The following is a 24080-nucleotide window of genomic DNA, read 5'->3' as shown; positions in this document are numbered from 1 at the left end:
AGCTTACTTTTAATGAGAAAATGTGTTTATTTGAACATGCTCACAACAACATGCATACGATATGAACATGCTGACATTACTGTTAATCTGAAGTGTGGCTACAACACTGGATAGATGTTATTTCTGTCCATTTGAATATATAATGAGAAATAAAAGGAACAGTAAAAACACACCCATAACAAAATAGTATGTTTATTAGGCATATCATTTTTGATGATTTTGGCATAGAGACAGCAACTAGGAATGTTTCACTTTGCGTAGTGCAGGTAAAAGATGTGCAAAGAATTCTACAGTTATTGTTTATTTTAACATCCCATGGAAACACACACACACACACACACACACACACACGATATTTGTGTTCATGAGACAACTTTCACATGTGGAGCACTGCAGCAGCGGGCGGGGCCCATTCGCACAGCAAAAGGCCATTTGCTTAAAATACATTTACATTTGTTACACTTATTTCTGTTTTACAGTAGTAGTTCTTTTATAGCTCAACATCAGCCGTGGTGGTGTGCAGCCATGTGTCGTTTTTCTATAGGCTGCCGTTAGCTTTTACTTCTACTGATTACAACGTGAAAAATCGAAGTGATAGTGACCTTAAAAACGTGAACTTAAATAAACATGTATACAGTTCTAACATACATTAGTACATTTCGTATAAATCCATTTATTAAACATCCATGATCCCCACAGGGTAACATGTCAATATAACATACTGTCAGTCACATTGATTCATATTGATAAACTCCAATCTATGCAATTACAGAAGGAAATAACAAAAACCGTTTCTTCAGAATAAAGGCTGGTGTCGCAGTAACACGAGAGCAGCAGTACCGTGAGGAAGGAACCATCCTTAGTGTTCATTTAGCTCTGGCCTTGACATTAAGGCACTGACTTCTTACGAATTCTGAACATTCGTAAACATTTTTCAATATCATATATCCGATGAAGCCTTTCATCTGGGATCAGCAGTTTTTGAAAGCTGCATTACTAGTCTTTTTTTAATACTCACTTGAATGAAAATAAAAGTGTGAGTAAACATAAGAGTGATTATCACGCAACTCGTTTTGGTCATTCTGCACATGTGCTCTCAGGTATCTTCACTCAGAAGGAATTAACCCATTGTGCATTTCCTACCAGCAGTCATTTCTACATGTTTCTTATGTGGCACTAGGGCTGAACGATTCATCGATTTTAAATCGAAATCGCGATTTTAAATGATGCAATTATCAAATCGCAAAGCCTGCAATTTTCTTTATGATTTCTTTTTTTTGTTCTTCTTGTGTGTCAGTCATCCACACCAATCAGAAGTGCTGTGCTCCACATGTACCAGCCATTGTTAACCAATCAGAAGTGGCCCATGATAGAAGGTGATTGACAGATTGATCCAATCACCTGCAAAGTATTTTTGAATCTGAGTTGAATCTGAGTCAGGTTAGTAATGCTCCATCACACGTTTCTATTACAGGGTGAATCTTAAACTGAAGCTTGACTTTAAAGCAGGAGATATGGTCGCATTTTACAATAAACTTCCGTTGGGTAGCTTAAAAACAAATATCGCAAATCGAATCGTAATATCTGTCAGAAAAATCGCAATTGGATTATTTCCCCACTCACCCTCTTCCGTGAACCCATGGTGCTCAAGCATATCAAGAGAATTGATACCTATGATAAAGGCCTATCTAGTGGAGCTGGCGTCCTGTGTTGAAGGAGAGTCTGGCTCTGGGCTGTCAGCCTGCAGCGCCTCCTGGAGGCCAGTTTGCACACACCAGCGAGGAGGAACACCAGAGAAATGACAGCAAAGTAGCAGCCATAGATGAGGAACTAAGGGAAGGAAACAAGGTAGTTAGCAAATTAACCCTGCGGGGTGTAGAGAAATAGCATGGCCAAGATGTGGAAATAGTCTCGCATAGTGACCCCGGAAATGTTGAGTACCCCAAAGTTTTATGTTAAAAATGTATAGCACAGAGACAGCCCGATGTCAACTTGCATATATTGGGCAATTTGCACAATTAGCATAAGTGCGTTCTAGCCTATGCAGACAATAGTAAAAAAAATTACTTATAATATATTACTTGTGAATTATTGAGGATGCTGAATTGATTTCGGACATTTTAAGTATCAAAAATGGCAGTTTTAACCAGAAAGTGGCCATATTTATACTCAGTGGACGGATTTTGACTACCATGAGTAGTGTTGCAATCTTTGGATATAGAGCGCACAAGATAAATATAACATATTATAACCTTTCTTTTTACAAATAAATAGGCAATTTGTCCGATCCAAATGATCCAGACTGCCCAAAATCTTCCAAAATGAATCAAAATCAGCCCCCAGAGTACAGAAATTGGCATTTTCTGGTTAAGACTGCCAATATTGATCCTGGAAATGTCAGGATTCTCAGCTTCCTTAATAACCCCCCAAATTACTCCAAAATCGGCCAAGCCATTGTATAGCTATTGTGCACATACTGTAGGCTATAATGGTAATAATGCTAATGAATGCAATTGATGCTAATTGTGCAAATTGCCCAACAGTTAGCATCCGGCAGTTTCTATGTGCTGGGGTACTAAACATTTCTAACACAAAACTTAGGTATCTTTGGTATTTGGTGAAATCTGATTTGTCACCTGTGTGAAAACATCGAGGCCGAGGCCGACGGAGTCCACCACCACCACGGTGAGGAGCGACTGCAGCAGCAGCGCCATGAAGGTGTTCACTCCGAACACCAGGGCGTAGCGCTGCATGCTGAGGCTGGCTGCGATCTGGTATCTGATGGGACAAGGGAAGATTTATTCAAAATGTGAGGAAGGTTAAGACCAGTGTCTCCAATGACTTTAAAACAATTAAAATAATACTCAGTTGCTCAGAAAGCGAAATCCACCCGTGACCTACTGCTCAAACGAAACAATCATCACTTAAGAGAAAGGAAAGCAGAAGGAGAACAAGAGCCCCTGATGATTCCATTCAGCTCATGTTTGGTTTTAAGTGGCTCGTTCCCACACTTTTCAAATCATCAAAAGTCTTTACCTGTGAAGCCTTTGACTTATAGGGTTCCTTTAAGAGTGTTCCAGATAATGAAGATGTTGCCAAAAACCTGTGTCTTCTTCCTTTCAGTCTTACAATAATCTAAATGAACCTGCTCATTGCCTCTTGACACTCACGTAGCCATGGTGATGAGCAGCATGTAGGTGGCTCTGAAGAAGATGTATGAGGCGTAACACATCCAGATGTTCCTCACGGTGTCCATGACAAACACACACACAGCCATGAGCAGGGAGAGCACACACAGAGCCAGCTCCCCCCACTGAGTCCAGCTCAGAGGCAGGCAGCCCACCAGCAGAGCAGCCAGGGCCCCTGTGGAGAGAAAAGAAGTTAGACACTCTCTAAACCACAACTTTTCACCTGATGAATCGGTGCCCTCACCGAGCAGTGTGGACAGCGTCTCCACGTAGCCGTTGTAGATCTCGTAGTCCTGGGATGGACGGACGTTCTCCCACAGGGCCTGGGCGTAGTTAACCACCTGGAAGTAGCCGCAGGTGGCCAGAGCCCACCACAGAGACCAGGCCAACAGGGGCCCACTTCTGTAGCACTGCAGGAAGTCGTCAAAGAGAATCCGTAATACCTTCACAAATCCACTGCCCTGACTTCCTGTCTCAGAGGAACTGGATATCTACATGGAGAGAGAGGGAGGTCAAGTTATTCACATTTCATTTCATCAGTCTTTTATACATAAATATTTGTCCCCGGTGTGTCAGGGAACTCACAAAGTGTAAGAACTAGGGCTGTCAAGTTAACGCAAAAAAAAATTAACGGCACTAATTATTTTAACGCGATTAACGCATGTGTATTTTTTTTCCTCGGCCGCCCCGTAGTTTCAGAGCGCATCAAGTTTAAAATACCATCTACAAGCTGATGCCCGCTCCTGCTGCCCGCTTGTGGCAGACCACACTTCCACGCTCACCGGCAGGCACCGACTGGCCATCGGGAGGACCGGGAGGGTGTGTGTCTGTGTGGCCCGAGCGAGCGAGAGAGAGACCTTACGTGCATTGTTGTTGTTAGCATCTGGTGCTAGCTAGCTGCGCTAACAGATATAAGGAGCTGTTTAAATGAAAACAGAGGAGCGACATTTCGCCACAACTGCGCCGAGCACTTGACTTGATGCAGGAAGCAGACAGCGGGACATTGTACGAGAAGTCAGCACACTCATGATTGCAGCAACATGATTGCAGCGTCCAGGCAGCTCCCGTTCAAGCATATGCCTTGAGTTCGAACACACACACACACAGAGATGATGATGATGATGAATGATCAAGAGAAGAGAGAGAGTAATGTAACCTCCTAATTTAATGTGTAACTCCTATGAAGTTTTGAGATTTCTTCAAATGATGTTGTTTGAGGTGAGGTTTTCTCATAACTTCAGTGAAAATGCTCGAAATGGCCCAAAACTTCACAGGTTTGGTAACGATGCAGCCGTCAACACATCTAAGTGTATTATGGGGTGTCATCAAATGCCCTTGCCATGGCGACAGATAATTCACCATCAAGTTATTCAAAAGTTTACAGTTCAAATATTCTTCTGCTTTCCCAAGCCTTTTTACTTTCTTTTCTCATCTTAATACAAATTCCCCTGTTAAATTGTTCTGGATCTTTCTTCAGAGCAGGGAGAAGTACACTTTAGACAAACTGCTCCCATCTCCACATTTTACACACAAAACCCAAAAAAACAACATATATCAGTTCTTTGGGGTTCCCTGATGCTCACCGTCTGCGCATTTTTTGATAAGAGCCATCGTTTTTGAACAGGTGGCAAAATTGTAAGATATAATCCCCAATGCATTCTTATGGGACTCAGTGCTGCAGTTGGTTGTCATGGTGTTGCTGCGCAGATTGGAGAGTCTCACACACACACACACACACACACACACACACACACACACACACACACACACACACACACACACACACACACACACACACACACACACACACACACACACACACACACACACACACACACACACACACACACACACACACACACACACACACACACACACACACACACACACACACACACACACACACACACACACACACTTTGTATTGTATTATTGTATGAGAGGTTCCAGGTTGAATTGAGGCGAATATTTGTAATGTTCAGAGGTTGTTGTGTTTAATATTCATGAGAATATTTGTCATTGTTCAAATGATAAACATTAGCATAAAGCATATTTGTCCACTCATATGTTGATAAGATATAGAAATATTCCTCTAAGGTACATTTAGAACAGATCGAAAATGTGCGATTAATTTGCGATTAATCGCAATTAACTATGGACAATCATGTGATTAATCGCGATTAGATATTTTAAAGGGAAATGGAAACACTTTTCAAACTGCTTTCCATGCGACAATATTACCATTAGGAAATGTATTTATCTAGTCTATTTCCAATATAAACGATCGAGATACGCAAATTTACTTTTTGAAATAAGTGCCTAATGACCATGGGCGCTTCCATTGCTCCGGGACTTTCCCAGTGACGTCACTGAGTGGGTACGGCTTCCTGGGCCAAAGCTCAATAACAAACAACATGGCGTGCAATGCACCAGTAGTTTACATTACAAGAAAACGGTCGTCGTCAGGAGTTTATTGTATTGCCCCAGGCTGCACAAATGGATTTTATACGAAGAAGGAAGAAGTACATTTCCATAGGCTGCCACTAAAGGATGAGAAGCTGCTCAAAGTCCAGTCTGGATGTCTGGTTCAATACAAAACATTGGATTTGAAGCCAGGATCTGTTCCCACAATATTCGATTTCTCAACGTATGCAGTCGGGAACACCGACCGTCCCAGCACGTCGGCCGCGCAAGACAATGACAGTGTCAACAAACGTGAAGTTCGAGCCACCAAACGAGTTGCTTCAGCTGCCGAGAGAGAGGTAAATATTGCAGCACTACCAGATTACTAGCTCACACATGTATTTACTGACACAGTGTGACCTTATTAATTAACGCAATCGCGTCCAAACTAAATGGTAGCTATTATGACGTACAATAGAGAATTGGGGGTGTTCTATAGCTGAACTAATTAAACTGGCATACACACGCTCATCTGTCGAAAACAGCCCTAAAAAGGCTAGTATTGCTATTGATGGATGGTATTGCAGGACCCAGAGCGCACGGAGCACAGAGCGGACAGCAGATAACGGAATTGCAGTTGTATTGCTTATAGATTATCAGAACATTTCAAAGGGGACACAGCCCCATTGGATATTAACCTATGGATTAACTACATCATCGTTTTTATCGTTGTAATGCCATTGAAAACCAGTTTAGACCAGACAATGAGGAAGGTAAGCCGTTAGCCTGGCGTATGTTAGTACCTAGCGCCACTTGTTTTGATGTACGTTTTTGTGGATAACCTCGCGAGTTTGTATCTTTCAGTGTTGAGATTCTGTGTCTCCTTGCGATCATAAACGATGTGTTGGATGTGCGGCTAGGATAAGTAATAAGGGAGCTAGGAGTGATTTTCGGTGCAGTAATAGGTTAGCATTTTCGCTCGGAGGCTCACTGTTAGCATTGTGTTTTTTTTATTTTTTTATTCCGGATCGTATGCCACTCTATTCGACCGAATCGGTTCATAAGCATAGGCCATGGGATGCCTGGTAACTGTAGATGCTTCCACATCAATGTCATCTCCCGACGAATAGTCAAATTCATCGTTCAAAACGTCGATCTCATTGCAAAATTCCTCCATCGCTGCCATATCTGCTACGTTGTGTTGACTTTCGGTGGAGCGAAAACACAGCCAGTGACGTCACCATTTGGGACTCCCCTAATGGCGGCGGCCTGGTCCCGGAATTCCCCACCCGGCCGGCGGATAATTAATTTTCTTTTGGCGAGTAATATCATATACAATAAATATTACGATCAATATCCATTGTAAAATGAATAAACTACCGGAATATTATAACTGTAATTGGTGTTTCCTTTCCCCTTTAATCGACTGACAGCCCTAGTAAGAACACAAAACCCTCTCTCTGTTCCTCCCTACCCAAATCTCTAAAAACGGGGGCAGCGGAGTACTGGTTAGTATAAGCTCCGCCCCCTCTTTCTTTCTTTTTTTTTTAAAGCTACGGACCCAGAATCAGCACTTCTCTAACAGGGCTGAAAGAGAGGGGTATAAGGCATGGCTAGAATGGGTGATCTCAGACATGTTTTTTATATATATCTGGCCTATAATATATGCCTAAAAATAGTATAATAGGAGACCTTTAAGTTAAAATGAGTTATTGATTATTGTGCAGGACTGTCACTCACTGTGGTGACACCATTCAGAGGCAGCTCCCTCGCCGAGTCCTTCTCCAACAGGGCGGTGCTGCTGCTGCGTGGCCCCCCCTCCCCCGCTCCCATGTGGAAAAACAAGCTCCTCTTGGGCATGGGCAGGAACCAGGGAGCGACGAAGGCCACGGCGGATGATGCCAGAGTGATGATGACGAGGTGCACAAGCCGAACTTTCGCCAAAGAGAGCAGCAGCTGTCCGATCAGAGAGCCGGCCGCCGAGCCGAACAGAGTGACGCTGCGGCAGTACCCAGTCACCTTCTGGTAGTGGGCCGGCTCCACCACGCTGTAGATGTAGGAGTAGTACGCCACCTCCGAGGCTGTGGCCAGCCCGAAGAAGAACTCCAGCAGCTGCATGGCCAGCAGGCCCCGCGCCTTCAGAAGAATCACATAGGTCACCACTAGGCTGGTGGCCTGCAGCACCAACACAGGCTTATAACACAGGTAGTCCGTGGCCAGGAAGATAGGCAACAGCAGCGCCAGGTAGGAATACGTCCATACTGGATAGATTTCATTAACCACCTGCAAAAAACACATACAGGAAGTGTTAGAAACAGACTTGTGTGTTGTGAAAAGGGCCACCTACAGTAGTCCTGACCTCAAGTCAGGACAGTATCAAAAGAGACGGGCAACCTGTGGGAAAGATGCCAATATGCAAGTAATGTCGAATTTTACTGCACATATTTTATATTTTATTCCATTCTGTTTAAATGTAAATACTGCTTTTTTATGTTCTTAAAATAGTTATTTATCTGTGTTTTTTTAATTCTCGTTTTACTTTTATGTATGCACCACGACACCAAGTCAAATACCTCCTATGTGTCAACCTACCTGGTGATAAACCCGTTTCTGATTCTGATGAAGTAAACTATATACAGTGGTGGGTATTTAGTAGTATTTAGTATTTAGTCAGCCACCAATTGTGCAAGTTCTCCCACTTAAAAAGATGAGAGGCCTGTAATTTTCATCCTAGGTACACTTCAACTATGAGAGACAAAATGAGAAGAAAATAAAATCCAGAAAATCACATTGTCTGGTTTTTAAAGAATGTATTTGCAAATTATGGTGGAAAATAAGTATTTGGTCGATAACAAAAGTTAATCTCAATACTTTGTTATATACCCTTTGTTGGCAATGACAGAGGTCAAACGTTTTCTTTTTGGGACGAATCCCGATGGGCCGGTACCGAAGTGGGCCGGTCGGATAAGTCACTAGCACATCCCCCACTCCCCCCGTTGACAATTTACTAGCGATACCGAAGTGGGCCGGTCGAGAGTCCCGGGATGATTTGTAGTCCCATTCCACCACTGGCTACATGACCATATGATCGCCCATATTGACGCACCTCATTCCTAAACTTCTAACAGATACAACATAAACCGATCCTTCAGCCTCATATGAGCTCTCAGACACGTTCAACATTAACCTGTCATCGCTGTCTGAGCTTGCTGCTGTGTGCGCCGTCGTGCGTTTACATGCAGATGCTGGGATCCTGGACGGTGCAGCTGGAGCGCTGTGCCCGCAATGACGTCACCCATCATTTGGCGGGACTTGAAGAATCCCGAGAAGACCCAGAAAATGGTCGACAGTGAAGGCAGATTAATGGTTATCAAAGTACAAATATCCAAAATCAGTTCAGTAACGGTTTTCAAGGGGACAATATGTACTCAAATTGATGGGTTTGGATGATGGGGGAAAACCGTGTCACAGGCTCTTTAAGAAGAAGTTACAGGTCTGTGAGAGCCAGAGATCTTGTTTGTTTGGAGGTGACCAAATACTTATTTTACCGAGGAATTCATTAAAAATCCTACAATGTGATTTCCTGGATTCTTTCCCCCCATTCTGTCTCTCATAGTTGAAGTGTACCTAGCATGAAAATTACAGGCCTCTCAACTTTTTAAGTGGGAGAACTTGCACAATTGGTGGCTGACTAAATACTTGTTGCCCCACTGTACATGTCAGAAAAATAAATACAATAAGCTATATGATGCAGAGAAGGTTGAAAGTTACCAAGTAAATGCAGGAGTCTATATATATGAAAACAGAATACGATATACAAGAACAGAAGGGAAAATGAAATATTGTACAGTGAAATTAAGATAAATTAATTGTAAGATGGAGGCACTTCACAGAACTCAGGCATTAAGCAGGCCTGTGGGATGAAACTGTTTCTGGGTCTGCTGGTCTTTGTCCTGTTGCTGCGGTAACGCTTGCCAGACGCCAACAGACGGAACAGTTTGTTGCTGGGGTGATGGGGGACGCGCCAGAACTGTCTGTTTACGGCGCCTAAGTGGCTTGATGGAAACAGAAGGAAGGGCAGTCATACTTTCCAACTGCATTTATCTTTAATTCACTTTATGGTAGCACAATTACCATAGGTTGCATTAATTAGTATTATAGCTTATGTTGACAAAAATGAAAAAGGCACCAATTCATTATGGCTGTTCTATTTTCTTTCTGAGAGTCATGGGAATCCTTCGATGTCGAGTGAAAGGGTGCAGGGGCCATATTGGAATGGAGCCTAAATCCCAAGACAGCTAATCTCCACCTCCTGTATTATTCCATCCAGAGTTGATCCTTGTTCTTTTCTATGAGCATTGAAGAACGAGATCACTTGCATACCTTTAGCTGTCAGAGGTTCTAACTGAAAGAATACATCAACATTCTTCATATCAAGACCAACCGAGCAGGGCAATAGAACTGTTTGTCCATAACTCAAGGCTGTCTGCCAGAGGGCCTTGCACATCTGATCATCTGGACTTCCAGGTGTCTCTAGAGACAATAAACTCTTTTATAAACTGGCAATAGAAAGAGACAGAGCTGCCTCTATGTTAGAGAGATAACAGCAACTCTCTAAGGCTACATGCCTGAGCCATAAGAAACGAGAAACAGCGAGTAAACAATGATTGCTCAACCTGACCTATAGTCAAAATGAACCAATATATCTATGACTTTAGATACTGTATGAAACATGGATATCTGACAGTAACTCGCCACCTTTGTTTTCTCTCTGTTAACTTGGTGGATGTAATTATTTTAGGATTAACCAGAATTCCAAAAGGATATAAGTTTTGCAATAAACATTGAACCAGTCCGGCCCTCGACTAGTACCCATTTATTTTGGCCCACTGTGTATTTGAGTTTGACCCCCCTGACATAGAGCCTACATTGATTAAAAGTGGGTCGGAGCAGTAAAGCTGTTGCATAACTGCAAATTCTTGCTTTATTTTGCCATAACAAGTCCAACAATGGCACTGAATATCCTCTTCTTTGAGCATGAGGGCCTCTAGCTACTCTTATTAAACAGTGGGACCTGTGATATATCATCATGAAGTTCTTCTCAACACCTTAACAGTGTGCTCAATAGGGAATGCTGCTAATTGTAGACATTACAAGTAACACGCATATGTAATTGTATGCACACCCAACTGAATGTTAGTCAGAGGTGTTCCCTTCAGATGTAGCCTACACATGCACGCGGAGGGACAGGATGAGGAAACATGTTGAGCAAGAGTGTGTCAATGCATTCTGAAACAACGAGCTCTTGTGGTGTGACATTCACAGAAAAATGTCTTAGGCTACAAATATATCATTAATACAGAAGAGGATGTGAGAAGAGTTTTTGGAAGGCAAAAATAATTCACAGAAAAAAGTCAGAATTCTGACATGACTTTATTATGAAGTGTCTTGTTTCCATGACTCCAATACAGTAGCCTTCAATGTAAATATACGGAAGAGGATAAGGGCCACATGAGAAACAAATCTCAGAATTCTGAGATAAAAAAAACCATTCTCTCAGAATTTTTTTATTATTTGTCCAGGGGGGGAAATCTGAATTCTGAGATTAAAGTCTGAACTTGTTGTTACTTTTGGTCACATCTTTACTTTTTCCTCTTCCGTATACACTAGTAAAAGGCTAATTAAATAGGACTTACAGTATACATAATTAACATCACATGCTTAATTGTATTGCGTCAGTCAGTAACGCAAGGTCCTGTAAGGTAAACCGCAGTCAGTGCTAATATAGCCTTTTGCCCGGCTAGCTAACTGACCTGCTCCTCCGTCAGGTTGTGGTCCGGGCCCAGCAGGAAGGCGGTGAGGAAGGGCTCCGACGGTCGCAGGCTGGAGAAGAAGCCGAACACACAGAGCAGGAGAGTGGGCTCCAGCACCGACATGTTCAAGTCCCAAACATGACCTCCACAGCACGCTGCTGACTGACTGCATACTGCTGCTTCTTTGGTGGTGTTGGTGTCCAACAGCACCGTACACAGTGGTGTACACTGTGTGTACACCACCGCCCCCTGCTGGCCTTAATGTGCAACTGCAACTATTAGCACACCAGCTGGAGAGAGCGAGAGTTTATTTTTATTTGTTTCTGTTGTTGTGGCCGAATCAACATGATAAGCCCACAATTAGTATTGTAGCGTCTCGCTGCGATAAAACACACATTGTCAGTGCTGTCGGTGCATTAAAGACCACCTCTAGTGTCGGATTTTGGAAAATTAATTTTGAGTTTTCTCATGGCAGTTAGAGTATGGCGACAAACCAGGGGACTTATCTTCCTCTTGACACCGTCTGTTATTTACAAAAAACACCTAAATATACTCGTTATTGTGCTTCTGTCTTTCTGTGTCTTTTCATCTGTAAACTCCCTCACCCTCTCTCTCTTTTCTTGATCGCCCTCTCTCAGGAGAACACTTCACTGTCCCGCTTCATTGTAGGATTTCTGCTATGTCTCTACTTCAGTTTGACAATCTCTGTTATGAAGTTATGGAATACTAAATAAATAAGTAATTAGATACCTTACCGTTACTGCGCTCATAAAGAATGATAAAAATAAGAATAATGCGTATTGAACTGGTTGCATTAATTTGTGAGTTTATTTAAGGCAATTAGTTTGAAGCCCTATTTTATCAGTATGTCTACACAGCAGTTACAATGGTCAAACTACATTAAAACAGAATTGTCCCCATTTTCTCTTTAATAGTTAGTAACATTAGATATTTTAATGAGATATGGACCGCAAAACTAAAAATGTCCCTGGTTTTCCTTTTATGAACTACCAAATGCAAGTAGTCGCTTTAGCTTATTTTGTTATGAGATGATAATGTGAATTACTCTTTAAATTAGTTAATGTAAAAATCGTTTGGTTTCTTTTACATTAAAAACAAGTTAGAATTTTCAAAAGGTCTTGTGTTTTTTTTCGGGGGGGAGGCGCTTTTTCCAGTTTAGAGCAATAGCCCCTCCAAATGTCTGTGCACGTCCCCGCTAAAACCTATACCAAATGTAAAGTTCTAATATAGTATTGTATGTTTTTTCTTTTATCCGGACCGTTTACCTAAACTCTGTGTAGGAATAAGGATTTTAGACTCATGCCCACACCCACCAAAGCCCAAAAAAGTAAGCATATCTTCTTTTTGCAATATTTGATAAATTCTTTATTGTGTGAATATTTCATTGACCCAACAGAATACAAGCAAAGCGAGCATTATATTTTATGTAGTTGAGAGTACTGTTAGACATATGTTACTGTAGGATACAGGAATCAAAATTGTTTCAATAAACTACACCAGATATTAATTGAAGGATTTATTGAAGTACATAGAGAGGCTTATGACAATAAAATAATTCACACACACAGCTCTTATTTGAAAAATATCTCTGCTTCTGACACAAGCTACACAGGAGGGATATTGTCCAAAGTTGAAGTTAGACACAACAAAACATAGGAGCTTCCCACAAGAACCATGTATGATTCAAAAGGTCTGGCCATCTACACATTCTGAGAATTAAGTATTAAGACAAACCGGCATAAAAAGCCCATTTACAACAACAGAGTTCAGCCATGCCTTCTACAAAGTGCACCAGAATGGAAGCAATAAAAGTAGCAGAATTATTCGACATTCAAGAAAGGAAGTAAGCAAGAAGACATACTTTTCATAGCAATAGCTGTGCACAGATTTTATGTATTGTCTCTGAATATATTGTGTAGTTGTACAAGAAACAGATGTTCATAAACAGATGACTAAAGGCAGTGAAGGGCCTTAATGTAGGGCTCATTGATTTGGCTGCAGGAAATCTATTGTTCTTCTAATTTATGAGTCATGAAGCTAACATTTGAACTACCAATGTGTATTATTTTCTTGATATGGACTCTTATATTTCAAGCAGTGTGGAATGGGGTGAGTGTCAAGAACTTGAGATTTCCCTACTTTGTGGTCGCAACAGTAAACCTGTAGAGAAACCTCAGACATAGAGCCCGACATTTTAGGAACAAGCCTCGTCTGCAGTCTTTCCCAGAGTCAGATGAAAATCAGTGTTGTCCAGTTCAGAGGTGTGGTTAGCCTAGCTTAGCACATAGACCAGAAGTAAGACTATGAGCCGACGTTGTGAAAACCAAAATACATGTGGTTAGCTTCCAGGCTAATTATAAATAGTTCAAAGTATGTTTATTTTACATTTATATATTTTCAAGTGGTGAAATAAAACAATACAAACATGAAAATAAGACAGCTCTGACTTTTCCTGCCATAGAGTATCAGTTAGACAGCACACATGTGTCCACACAGACAAACCCATATGTTCTGATTGTTCCTTTAACACACAGCTTTGTCACACACCTCCAACGTTCTTAAACACTCCAAAAACCAGATATCCTCTGGACATATAGGCTGAAGAGCCCGTCTTTCCAATGACGCATTAGCAGAAGCACACTTATGAAGCTACATGGTGAAGTGTCTTGTGTAGTCGTATTCTATTGTGGGAATGACAGCCTGGACAAACTTGAGAAAAATGAGCAGATACCTGAACGCTGCGGTTAAGGAAAACACAAAGGCACACACGGTGACACCTGATGGTACGTTGGTGCTAAGAGCATATTGGTACACATCATTTCTGGAAGCCAACACGGAAGTTAGCCTCGCAAGGGGATTCGTCTATTGGATTCTGAAATATTGTATGAAAAAAGATCTCTATGGCAAACACACGTTTATGATACTTACAAGTTTTCTTCAGCGGGATAATATCCACATATTAACACCACTTTATGATTTTTTTTAATTCTAAATTAAACTGGCAGAAATTTTAATCTGTTAGACTATAAATAAACTACATTAAAGTCGCATTGGCTGTTTTCAGTTCCTGAGAATCAACTTCGCAATGACCGTAACACTCCACACAACTAGTCAATTCCCCCACTTGTCCAAAGTCACACAATAACAGTCAATCAAAATGGTTGCATAAGAAGAAGTCATGTTATCACCATGAAAGGATACATATGCACTCCCAGCTCTCCTCCTCCTTCTGCCACTGTCTCGATGATCTTCTTCATCACTTCAGCATGTCTGTGAGAAACATACATTTGTAGTCATACTATCATCACTATAGAGGAAAAGCATGGGTTCATATGTAATGCTATGTGAACCATTATCTCAACGAGACAGATACAAATAGGGAGGGTGGTGCAATATGTTCCTCACCTGCAGGGGTGGACTGAGCACATGGCAGGGGGGGGGAGGTTGGGGTGGTTCTCAATGGTGACCGTCTTCTTCACGTGGTCCTGGCTTATGTCCTCGTACATCTGTTCTACAGACAGAGGTTGTCTATCCTGGGGGACAAAACATCTTGATGAGCAGAAAGTTAAAAGTGTATGTGGAAACAACGCTAACCGCAGCTTTATTTTTCGGAGTTCTTGAGGATGCTGAATACATTTCGGAGATTTTAAGGATAGAAAATTGCAGTTTTAACCAGTAATTGGACGTATTTGTACTCTGTGGGCGGATTTTAATTGATTAGCAGTCGATTTTAAATGTTTAAGGGACTCAAAACTGCAATTTTCTACCCTACATTTTTTAGAAATTGATTCCTCAATATACCTCAAAAACCACACCCAAATTGTCCAAGCCTTTTTTAGCTATTGTATGCATATGCTAATTAATGCAACTTGTGCTAATTGTGCAAACTGCCCAACATATGCAAGGTAGCATCCAGCAGTTTATGCTTGGGACCCGTACTATACATTTCTAACATTGTGTATTCTGTATCCGTTCTAAAACTAGATGGCAGCAACAAATAAACCGGCAACTGAATGAAAGCTGAGATTCTCTAAAGGTGCGTTTAATGTTGCTTTATAACAAAGAGGCTCCCATACTTCATCATATCCAAAGAGCCAGAGTCGAGGGGTCTGGTAGTATTTATCGTATGTGATGTAGAGGTCGTATGTTCTCGTCTGAAGGATGGCGTCTTCACTCCCCAGCTCTGCTTTGGCTTCCACCATTTTACTGGTGTCCAAGGTGGCCTACACAGAGGAGAGAAGCGTGAGGGGCGGGTTGAACTGGGGGGAATAAAAGTCAAGCTGCGACCCCTCGAGACGTCTACCTCATCCGTCTCCAACAGGCCGCTCTCCTCGTACTCTGAAAAGAAGCAATAGGAACAATGTGAGACGGTCTGAAAAACCAAATCAAAATGCTTCATTACTGGTAGGATTTAAGTACCTTCCATATCGGCTGCTTCTCCCTCTTCTTCATCATCTTCATCATCGCCACATGCTGCAGACTTGGCATTCATATTGTTGTCCTAGAGGAATTCAAATTGATAAGGTGGAAGAATATAAAATGTACTTTAAGTACATCTTATCTTATCTCATATTAGTATTTAGTGGCTCATCGTGACTTTAATGTCCTCTGCCCTAACCCACTCTTCCCCTGTCCTTCATAATAAACACTCCTCATATAAGAGCATAATCAACATCATACTGTAATACACTGTTATTGTCTGAAGAAAAGATTGTTTTATGGTCCTATCTAAGACCTGCCTTATCGTATCCATAGAAACTGCTCTCCCAAGGCTGTTTGAGTGGATTCAAACGCAGAACCCTCTTGCTATGAGGAGATACTGCCACCATTGTAACACCAGCTCTAGGTATATTAATATACTTGGCTTTCATGGATTCCGCATTGAGTTCAATCAGAAAAAACAAAACCACAGACATGTTAAAGCATACCTTATTATTGTCCAGGGAAATGTCTCGTACAGCATCTGTGACTCCTAACACGCCTGCCAAAACAAAGCAGAGTCATGTTCTTCATCATTTTTTCAAAAAGCACGGAAAGTCTCGGCCAGCTTTCAGTTCTTCAGATGTGTAAATGTAGGGGATGCCAAGTTCGTCTGGTTGTGTTATGTCAGGTCACAGTTGTATAGCATCGATGAAATGCTCTGGATATATGCAATGTATGGGTGTTGATGGTGACCAACCTGAGTTGTGGTACGTGTCCACCCAGCCCCCGTCTCCATCATCCTCTTCAATGATCATTTCCAGCTCATCTGAATACTCCATCTGTTTACAACGCTTGTAACAAGGAACTGAAAGACATCAAACACATCGTCAGCACACAGTTAACACACACCAGAGGAAGTAACGCTGGAAGTACAAAGGAACCTTTACAAGAATGGGATTGTATTTCAAATCCACCTACCATTGCGTGTCAGGAGAAACTGTTTATCCTGCGGCAAATATGGCTTTACCTTGACTTCCTCCCCACTAGCCCTAAAGGAAGATGGAAACCAAGACATATACACTTATTACTTTAACAATGTAAGGTCCACAGTTGCAGGTTTGTTGAGCAAAGAGGAACTGAATGAGCTGAAATCTAATAATTATTTTACTTAGTGTTGGTGGACTTAAGGTTTTGCATTAAAAAGATTATATAGAAATGAGTGGCAGGGGTTAGGCAATCCCATACAAACATGGGACTATACCTGAAATGAGTTGTACAACGATGTGTAGTTCAATGACAATAGTTGTTCTTTTATCCTTGCACTCACATTACTACCAGCAACCACCACATTACTAAAGTTACTACCAACAGTACCCAGCTCCACTCCAGTGTATGAGCTCACCTCCGTGGTACTGCATAGGGTAAAGGTAAACGTGACAAAATAATGACATACATTCATTGAGTAGTGCTGCAGTGGTGTATTTCAAAGTTTATTTGATCTCAGCTTTCAAGAGCTAATAATCATATTTCACGTGTAAGGGGATCTGACCATCAGAAACTCATATATCTGTGATTCACCTCTAAGTGGACACTCACCATTTCCATGTGGGGCAATGGTGAACCAAATGATCTCCCGCTGCTACAAACTAAAATACAAATAAAAAGTATATTTAGATAACAAGCTGCAGGATTTTGAAAAGATATTTAAAGAAATGTAAAGAAATACTACACTAACAAATAGCAATCCTACAGTGTCAAAATACAAGATACAATTAAAAGTACATTCAAATGAGTAAAGGCTAAAGAGTATTAGTATCAAGATATACTTTAAGTACCAAAAGCCTTAAATGTGCAGAAAGGCACATTTAAGTATCATACTTCTAATGATTGTACTATCATTTATTGTGTTCATCAATTCAATGTTGAACTTGGTAAAAGTTGGATTTATTTAAATAACTGTATGCACTACTTAGTAGCTCAACCTTCCTATATACTAATGTATTAGTATTAATATACGTAAAATGAAGTCAAAAGCACAACATTTGCCTAAGAAATCTAGTGAAAATACTAAGTAAAGAAGAAGTACTTCCATTTCTTACTGAAGTACACGTACATAATCCCCTACTACAGTAGTTAGTGCTCACCTCTTCTGGTGTAATGACTCCAGTCTCTTTGAATTTCGATTCCTGGGATTAATAGAATAACATAGACAAAAGAATGAAACGATTATAGAGAACAATATAAAGATAACAGAACCAAAACAGTACAGGGATATGCAGGCTTTACATTTACATTAGTACATTTACAAGAGGGTAATTAGCTTGTATCCATGGAAAGCCAAACATGACAATAACAACAATGGATGTGACCGTTAGATAGCTTTCAAAATGTGTGCATGCATACATCTGACAGAAGCCCCCACCTATAAACAAGCTAACGTTAGCTCATGTAGCTTACCTTCAACACTGGAGTGAGAAACTCAGCCACACCCAGAGCCGTCCCCTTCACCGTGTTTATAACGTTCTGCATCTTGTAAGGGTCCTTTTGGATAAAACGTGACGCTCTTCAAAACCAGTCCTTTAAAAAATTGAATTATGTTGACATAGCTACTCAAAAGAGCATATCACATGACACGTCCGAACTCTTCCGGTATCCGACTCTCGCGAGAAATGTGGAGACGAAGCAAATGCACCTGAAAACAGTGAATCCCGATTTTCTGGAATGGCTGTAGTGGCCAATAGGTGGTAATACAGTTTATGTGACGTAATTGTGGACAGAAATACTTTTCCCATTGACTTACATTGGGAAAGAGACGTCTGTAAATCAGCGTATCGTTGTTTTTTTTGCCAAATAAACTATCAAGTACGAAGACTTTTATAGACCTTAATAAAATCATTAAGGTCTAAAAGTTGTAAAATGCGCAAAAAGCTAAATCCAGAGTCATTTTCCCTTTTCATTCATTTGACTGAGCCGAGAGTGGGAGATCGGAGGCGGGACTTAAGGAAAAGTCCCGCCTCCGAGTGCGCATGCTCTATGGGCCCAGATTCGGTACTTTTGCTTTCGAGAGCGCCAGACCATTTTGGCTTCATTCACCACTGAGCAACTCTCATAGGAATGAACGGGACCGGAACATGAAAAACAGTCTTTGAAATAGTGCGTGACGTCTGGACACTGTCGCTACCGTAGACTGTCTATAGAAAGGTCGCATTAACTTACATTTCATTCTGCTCCCTATGTTCATGTCATAGTGTGAGTCTATAAGCTAGGCTAGGCTAGCAGTGCGCATGTAGCTGTATACAGCGAGGTCGCAGTATGTTGAGGCTCTGGGTAAGGTCGGAGTTCCGGAGAGCGAAGGTCCTCTGTGCCTCAGCTGTCAGTGTCAGATGCAACGGAGCCTGCAGCAATGCTTCAGCCACGGAATGGGTGAGACCCAGCGGGGCTGCCACGGGTTTAAAGGCTTTCAACAGCCTGACCAAGCAGAAAGAGCCTCTGATTCTGGCCAGAGAGGGAGTAGCTACCTGGTACGGAACATGGGTAAATGATGAGTCTACACAGCATGTAGAACTACCTTACTTAATATGTGTTGTGTTACAGGTATAGCTGTGGACCAACCGTATACGACCATGCACACCTGGGCCATGCATGGTAAGGATATAACATCATTATTTTAAAGGCACGGATGGTCAAATGTACCAAAGCTCAATATGTGGGTGTCTTTCCACAGCTCATATGTCAGGTTTGATATCCTGCAGAGGATCCTAACCAGGTTGTTTGGAATCACTGTGATCCATGCCATGGTCATCACCGACGTGGATGATAAAATCATCAAAAGAAGCTGGGAGGTATTCACACTTCACATCCCAAACATGTGTTATCATGTGGCCCTAATCCTTTTCCTTTGTTTTATTCACATATATCTGTCCCTTGTTTATAGGAGAATGTTTCTCCAAACGTGTTGGCTTCAATCTATGAGGATGAATTCAAGAGGGATATGCTTTCTTTAAAGGTGTGTGTAAAGGTCGCAGGTAATTCATGTTCTTATTCCCGTGTGATATATAACATACTTCAAGCCTGACATGAAGGGTCACTTCATATAGATTATAGATGAAGTGAAAACTGCTCTTAGTATAGAAAATAGTCTTCCAAATGTACGATGTTGTCATCGAGCATTCATGTCCTGAATTATCCTTATTATTATTTATTCACACAGTTTTCATTCTCTAAGTGAGTACCAGGTAAAACAAAGTGATTTGCTGTGAGTGATACACTGTAACGTGTTTTTCTACCAACTTTATTGTTTTAGGTGATCCCTCCTGCGGTGTATTTAAGAGTCACTGAGAATGTGCATCATATTGTTGCGTTTATCGACGGGATCATTAGAAATGGACATGCGTATGCCACAAAAGAAGGTAACATATCTATGAGCTTTAGGTGCTATTGTTATTTCTTTTTAATTGTTTTAATTGTTAACATTCGTGAAATTCCTTGGTTGTAGGTGACGTGTATTTTGACATCCAGTCCATTGGGGGTCGTTATGGCAAGTTTGTAGGAGCAGTGGATCCCCAGGGAGAACCTGGTGAGTGTCGGCACAGCAGAGGAACCTTTTGTGTCACTGACCAATCTCTACTTATGACGTCCACCTGGTTCCATCTTCATCTTATGTATTATCTTTTTCATTTACACACGAACCTACTGCACGTCCGTCTGTCCTGAGAGGGTCAGACGGTGTCGTATTCTGTACAAACTGTAAAGCGCCCTAAGACAAATGTAACATTATTTATACTGGGCTTTATAAACACACTTTGATTGACTGAAGAAAATCATTAGGTGCTGAAAAAGCATATACAGTGAGGGTTCTATAGGAATAAATGGAATATACTATTCACAAGTATGTCACATAATTATATATATATATATATATAATGACCTGGGCTTCAGATTGAGGGCTTCATATCTACAGAGTATCAGCAGAATCTGCAGGGTGTTCTTTCTGGCAAGTTGTGTTGGTGTCCTTTAAGCCAAATAGTACTGACCTTTTGAGGACCGTACACACGGACACTGTTCTGTTGGCAGACGACATGTCAGCGTTACCAATGCAGCACCCTCTGTACGTTTCTCCAGGCAGCACGACTAAACGAGACTCCAGGGATTTTGCTCTCTGGAAGAGGTCCAAACCTCAGGAGCCGTTCTGGGAGTCTCCGTGGGGCAGAGGGAGGCCCGGCTGGCACATCGAGTGCTCCACCATCGCCAGGTTTGGATCTGCTAGTCTTATCTCTCTTTGGGTTTCTCTTAAGGATGCTGGGTCAACATTACAATATATGTAAATCAGCAGCTGTGTGATGTGTGACCTGCGTGCTGCTCAGCTCAGTGTTTGGCAGCCAGCTGGATATCCACTCCGGAGGGATCGACCTGGCCTTTCCTCACCATGAGAACGAGATCGCTCAAAGTGAAGCCTACCATCAGTGCGGACAGTGGGCAAACTACTTCCTCCACTCAGGTAACACTGCTCGACTACTTCCTCTTCTGTATTCAATACATTGTGTATGTACGTCAAACATTATATACACACTAAACACGGACATCACATCTCATTTAGACGCAGGAGCTTCTGCTATGTGGTAAATGCTATACTTGATAGAAACAAAGCCGCTCTGCAACGCTGACATTCTTTGGGTTCAACACCACTTGTAGAACTCTTTAAAGTTAGACTGTTTTCCTCATTTGCGAAGGCAGCTTTGTTTTCTTCTGAATATTGTTGCCTATAATTGCTATCTAATTCAGCACTGACACCATGTATTTGTTTTCAGGACACTTGCACCTGAAAGGCAGTGAAGAGAAGATGTCAAAGTCTTTAAAGAACTACGTCAGCATCAAGGTAAAGTCCTTCCAAATGATTCATCACGTGTTCTTGAGTAACTCTTGTTGGAACCACCTGCTTTTTATTCCATCAGGATTTCCTGCAGTCCTACTCTGCCAACGAGTTCCGGATGTTCTGTCTCCTGTCCAAATACAGATCAGGTGCGGTCAAATGTTTGTTTGGATCAAAAGGTACACGTATTCACCGTCAACTAGTTGTTAATGAACATGCATACTGGTTAGAGCCAAACTACTAGCTTATTAGTGGACATATTCGGAGTTAGAAATACCTCATTTGAAGTTATTTTGACACAATAAACGCGTGTCTTGTTACATAAGAATACACCAGAAGTGTTACTGTTTGTTTTAAACCGTTGAATAGAAACCGGTGTTTCCAGCAGTAATCAGACTTGTTTCTACAGCCATAGACTACAGCCACAACAGCATGGTGGAGGCCCGCATCGCCCTGGGAACCATCTCCACCTTCATGCAGGAGGCTAAGGCCTACATGAAGGGCCAGCTGCAATGCACGCCGGTACAGGAAGCAGCTCTCTGGGACAGGTAGCAACAACTCCACACGTTAATACGTTATCTCAATGTGCTTCGTTCATCCTATTGCTTGTATTGTTGTTTATAGTATTACTGTTTTCTCAGTTCTTTGTGTTAGGGGGCTTTCATTCTGACGCATCCATTCCTATCAGAGTTTCTCATTGCTCAAGTATTGACATTACTGTTATCAAAATGCTGTCGCGGACACATTTCTTAAGTTACAGTGAAAGTTAGACTGACTTCATATTAAACAAGAAGGTCAATCAACTCTATTGATGCCACCTATGTCCCGATATTTTGCTGGGGAGTGACCTAAAAGACGTTTCAAAGTATTGCTTTTGTTCTCAAATCCTCCCTCTCGCTGTTCTGGAAAGACGTTTTAAAGTTTGGATTCAGCATGTCTCGATAGCCTGTAGGAAATGTCCCTAAAAGTCACTCCAAAGTGAGGCTGATTTGGACAACAAGGGTCCAAAGATGTCATAGTGGAAGACTATTTCCCGTAGTCACGGTAACCCTCCCTCCAGCTCTGAAATGATTCCTCATGTCTTACTATAGCGATCCTTCAGCTCGATGTTCTTGTCCCTCAGGTTGGCTGATACTAAATCCAGCGTGCTGAAAGCCCTGGCAGACGACTTCGACACCCCGAGAGCCGTCAGCGCTGTGATGAACCTGGTCCATCACGGAAACTGCCAACTGCAGCCTGTTTCCACGGTAACGCACTGTGCTCACATGACTCAACTTCTCCTGTTAGCCTCGATGACAGACAGGACGAGCTCTATAGGATTACAAATGTCATTCATCAGTTTAAAGCCCTGAGAGTGAAGTGACCGTGTGTGTGTTCTCAGTGTGAGGGCGTGGCTCGGAGCCCTGCAGTGTTTGGAGCGATGGTCAGCTACATCACAGAGATCTTGGATGTGTTCGGGGTCGATCTGCTGCACACTAAGGTCAGAACACGTCTCTTTTCATGAGGTTCCCGATTGGCTGCAGGAAAGTGTGTGTGTGACTGAGTCAAATAGAAAGTGTGCGTTTAATTATTAAAACGGTGTTACAGCAGGGAGACGTGGGGACCGGCAGTGGGAGGCTGGAGGGGGTGGTGGAACAGCTGACTCATTTCAGAAGTGAAGTCCGAGCGTTCGCACTCGCTCGTCAGGATGCTCCCACCAGTGGACCCCCCCACAAAGCTGCACTCTACCCAGAGAGAGGGCCCCTCCTCAGAAGCTGTGACACTCTCAGGAAGGACCTGGCCCCCCTGGGCGTGCTCATTAAGGTATGTGGGTGGGCTCAGGGTATTTACTATTTGTCATGGAGACTGGGCTGATGTGTTCTTGTTTTTCAGGATAGAGGACTCACCTCCACATGGGAGCTAACTGAGGGGAGTGAGCGTCCAGGATGAGGGGCAGGAGACCCCCATCTGAGAGACTCACTCGCTACTTCAGGCTGGAGGACTCAATCTTACTTCAACTGAAAGACTTTTTTTTTTTTAAAAAGAGACCAGACCATCCGAACGGAACAGGATAAGGGCGACGTGAGGGAAATTAGGATACAATTGGGATGTGAACAAAAGGTTTGGACATTTCTCAAAATTCTGGGATTGTTTTTTCTACTTTTGGTCAACCCCCAAAATAGGTTTTTCTCATGTGGCCCTAATCCTCTTCCGTACATCCTGATAAGAGAAACGAACTGTCAGTGACATGCCTGTCACTTTTTGTACTCAGTGCTTCAGAAGGGGCATCTGTCAATGTGAGCAGGATAATACATTGAATGTTCATTAGTTGTTTTAATAAAACAGATTATGATGTGTGTGGAACACAGAAGGAACACTGAGCTT

At 42.0% G+C, this 24080-nt stretch overlaps 3 protein-coding genes across 4 annotated transcripts; 1 reads left to right on the top strand and 2 right to left on the bottom strand.

Moving 5' to 3' along the window:
* Positions 1–176: 176 nt before the first annotated feature.
* Positions 177–12413, bottom strand: slc19a2 (solute carrier family 19 member 2). The gene is made up of 6 exons (XM_034102030.2): positions 11405–12413; positions 7332–7874; positions 3433–3679; positions 3171–3363; positions 2637–2778; positions 177–1830 (listed from the first exon to the last, which is right to left on the bottom strand). Exons 1-6 carry the CDS (start codon positions 11525–11527, stop codon positions 1672–1674), a joined length of 1407 nt encoding a protein of 468 aa, XP_033957921.1. The 5' UTR covers positions 11528–12413; the 3' UTR covers positions 177–1671.
* Positions 12414–12928: 515 nt separating this feature from the next.
* atg3 (autophagy related 3) lies at positions 12929–18518 on the bottom strand. The gene is made up of 12 exons (XM_034098061.2): positions 18305–18518; positions 17992–18033; positions 17444–17493; positions 16826–16896; positions 16605–16712; positions 16354–16406; positions 15845–15926; positions 15729–15763; positions 15502–15648; positions 14831–14958; positions 14627–14695; positions 12929–14156 (listed from the first exon to the last, which is right to left on the bottom strand). Exons 1-12 carry the CDS (start codon positions 18374–18376, stop codon positions 14075–14077), a joined length of 939 nt encoding a protein of 312 aa, XP_033953952.1. The 5' UTR covers positions 18377–18518; the 3' UTR covers positions 12929–14074.
* Positions 18519–18904: 386 nt separating this feature from the next.
* Positions 18905–24070, top strand: cars2 (cysteinyl-tRNA synthetase 2, mitochondrial). Of its 2 annotated transcripts, none has more exons than XM_034098043.2 (15): positions 18905–19368; positions 19442–19492; positions 19572–19689; positions 19782–19853; positions 20151–20256; positions 20343–20423; positions 20969–21098; positions 21211–21344; positions 21655–21722; positions 21799–21865; positions 22126–22264; positions 22840–22963; positions 23098–23196; positions 23307–23519; positions 23589–24070. In XM_034098043.2, exons 1-15 carry the CDS (start codon positions 19160–19162, stop codon positions 23643–23645), a joined length of 1668 nt encoding a protein of 555 aa, XP_033953934.1. In that variant the 5' UTR covers positions 18905–19159; the 3' UTR covers positions 23646–24070. The 2 variants fall into 2 exon arrangements, with proteins under 2 accessions (XP_033953934.1, XP_033953927.1); XM_034098036.2 differs by having other exon boundaries at positions 23304–23519.
* Positions 24071–24080: the final 10 nt, after the last annotated feature.

Source organism: Pseudochaenichthys georgianus, chromosome 2 (assembly GCF_902827115.2).
Source record: "Pseudochaenichthys georgianus chromosome 2, fPseGeo1.2, whole genome shotgun sequence".
NCBI lineage: Eukaryota > Metazoa > Chordata > Actinopteri > Perciformes > Channichthyidae > Pseudochaenichthys > Pseudochaenichthys georgianus.
This window is presented reverse-complemented; position numbering and strand designations above follow the sequence as displayed.

What these genes read in the sequence shown, in the direction of transcription:
- atg3 (XM_034098061.2), bottom strand. Translation starts at nt 18,376, where the DNA reads ATGCAGAACGTTATAAACACGGTGAAGGGGACGGCTCTGGGTGTGGCT. An exon ending in GAGTCATTACACCAGAAGAG is followed by an intron (nt 17,494 to 17,991) that starts GTGAGCACTAAC and finishes TTTGTATTTTAG; the next exon opens with TTTGTAGCAGCGGGAGATCA. An exon ending in GGCTCTTTGGATATGATGAA is followed by an intron (nt 14,959 to 15,501) that starts GTATGGGAGCCT and finishes TTTGTCCCCCAG; the next exon opens with GATAGACAACCTCTGTCTGT.
- slc19a2 (XM_034102030.2), bottom strand. Translation starts at nt 11,527, where the DNA reads ATGTCGGTGCTGGAGCCCACTCTCCTGCTCTGTGTGTTCGGCTTCTTC. An exon ending in ACAACCTGACGGAGGAGCAG is followed by an intron (nt 7,875 to 11,404) that starts GTCAGTTAGCTA and finishes TGTTTTTTGCAG; the next exon opens with GTGGTTAATGAAATCTATCC. An exon ending in GACGCTGTCCACACTGCTCG is followed by an intron (nt 3,364 to 3,432) that starts GTGAGGGCACCG and finishes TTCTCTCCACAG; the next exon opens with GGGCCCTGGCTGCTCTGCTG.
- cars2 (XM_034098036.2), top strand. Translation starts at nt 19,160, where the DNA reads ATGTTGAGGCTCTGGGTAAGGTCGGAGTTCCGGAGAGCGAAGGTCCTC. An exon ending in TGCGTATGCCACAAAAGAAG is followed by an intron (nt 20,257 to 20,342) that starts GTAACATATCTA and finishes CCTTGGTTGTAG; the next exon opens with GTGACGTGTATTTTGACATC. An exon ending in GGATCCCCAGGGAGAACCTG is followed by an intron (nt 20,424 to 20,968) that starts GTGAGTGTCGGC and finishes ACGTTTCTCCAG; the next exon opens with GCAGCACGACTAAACGAGAC.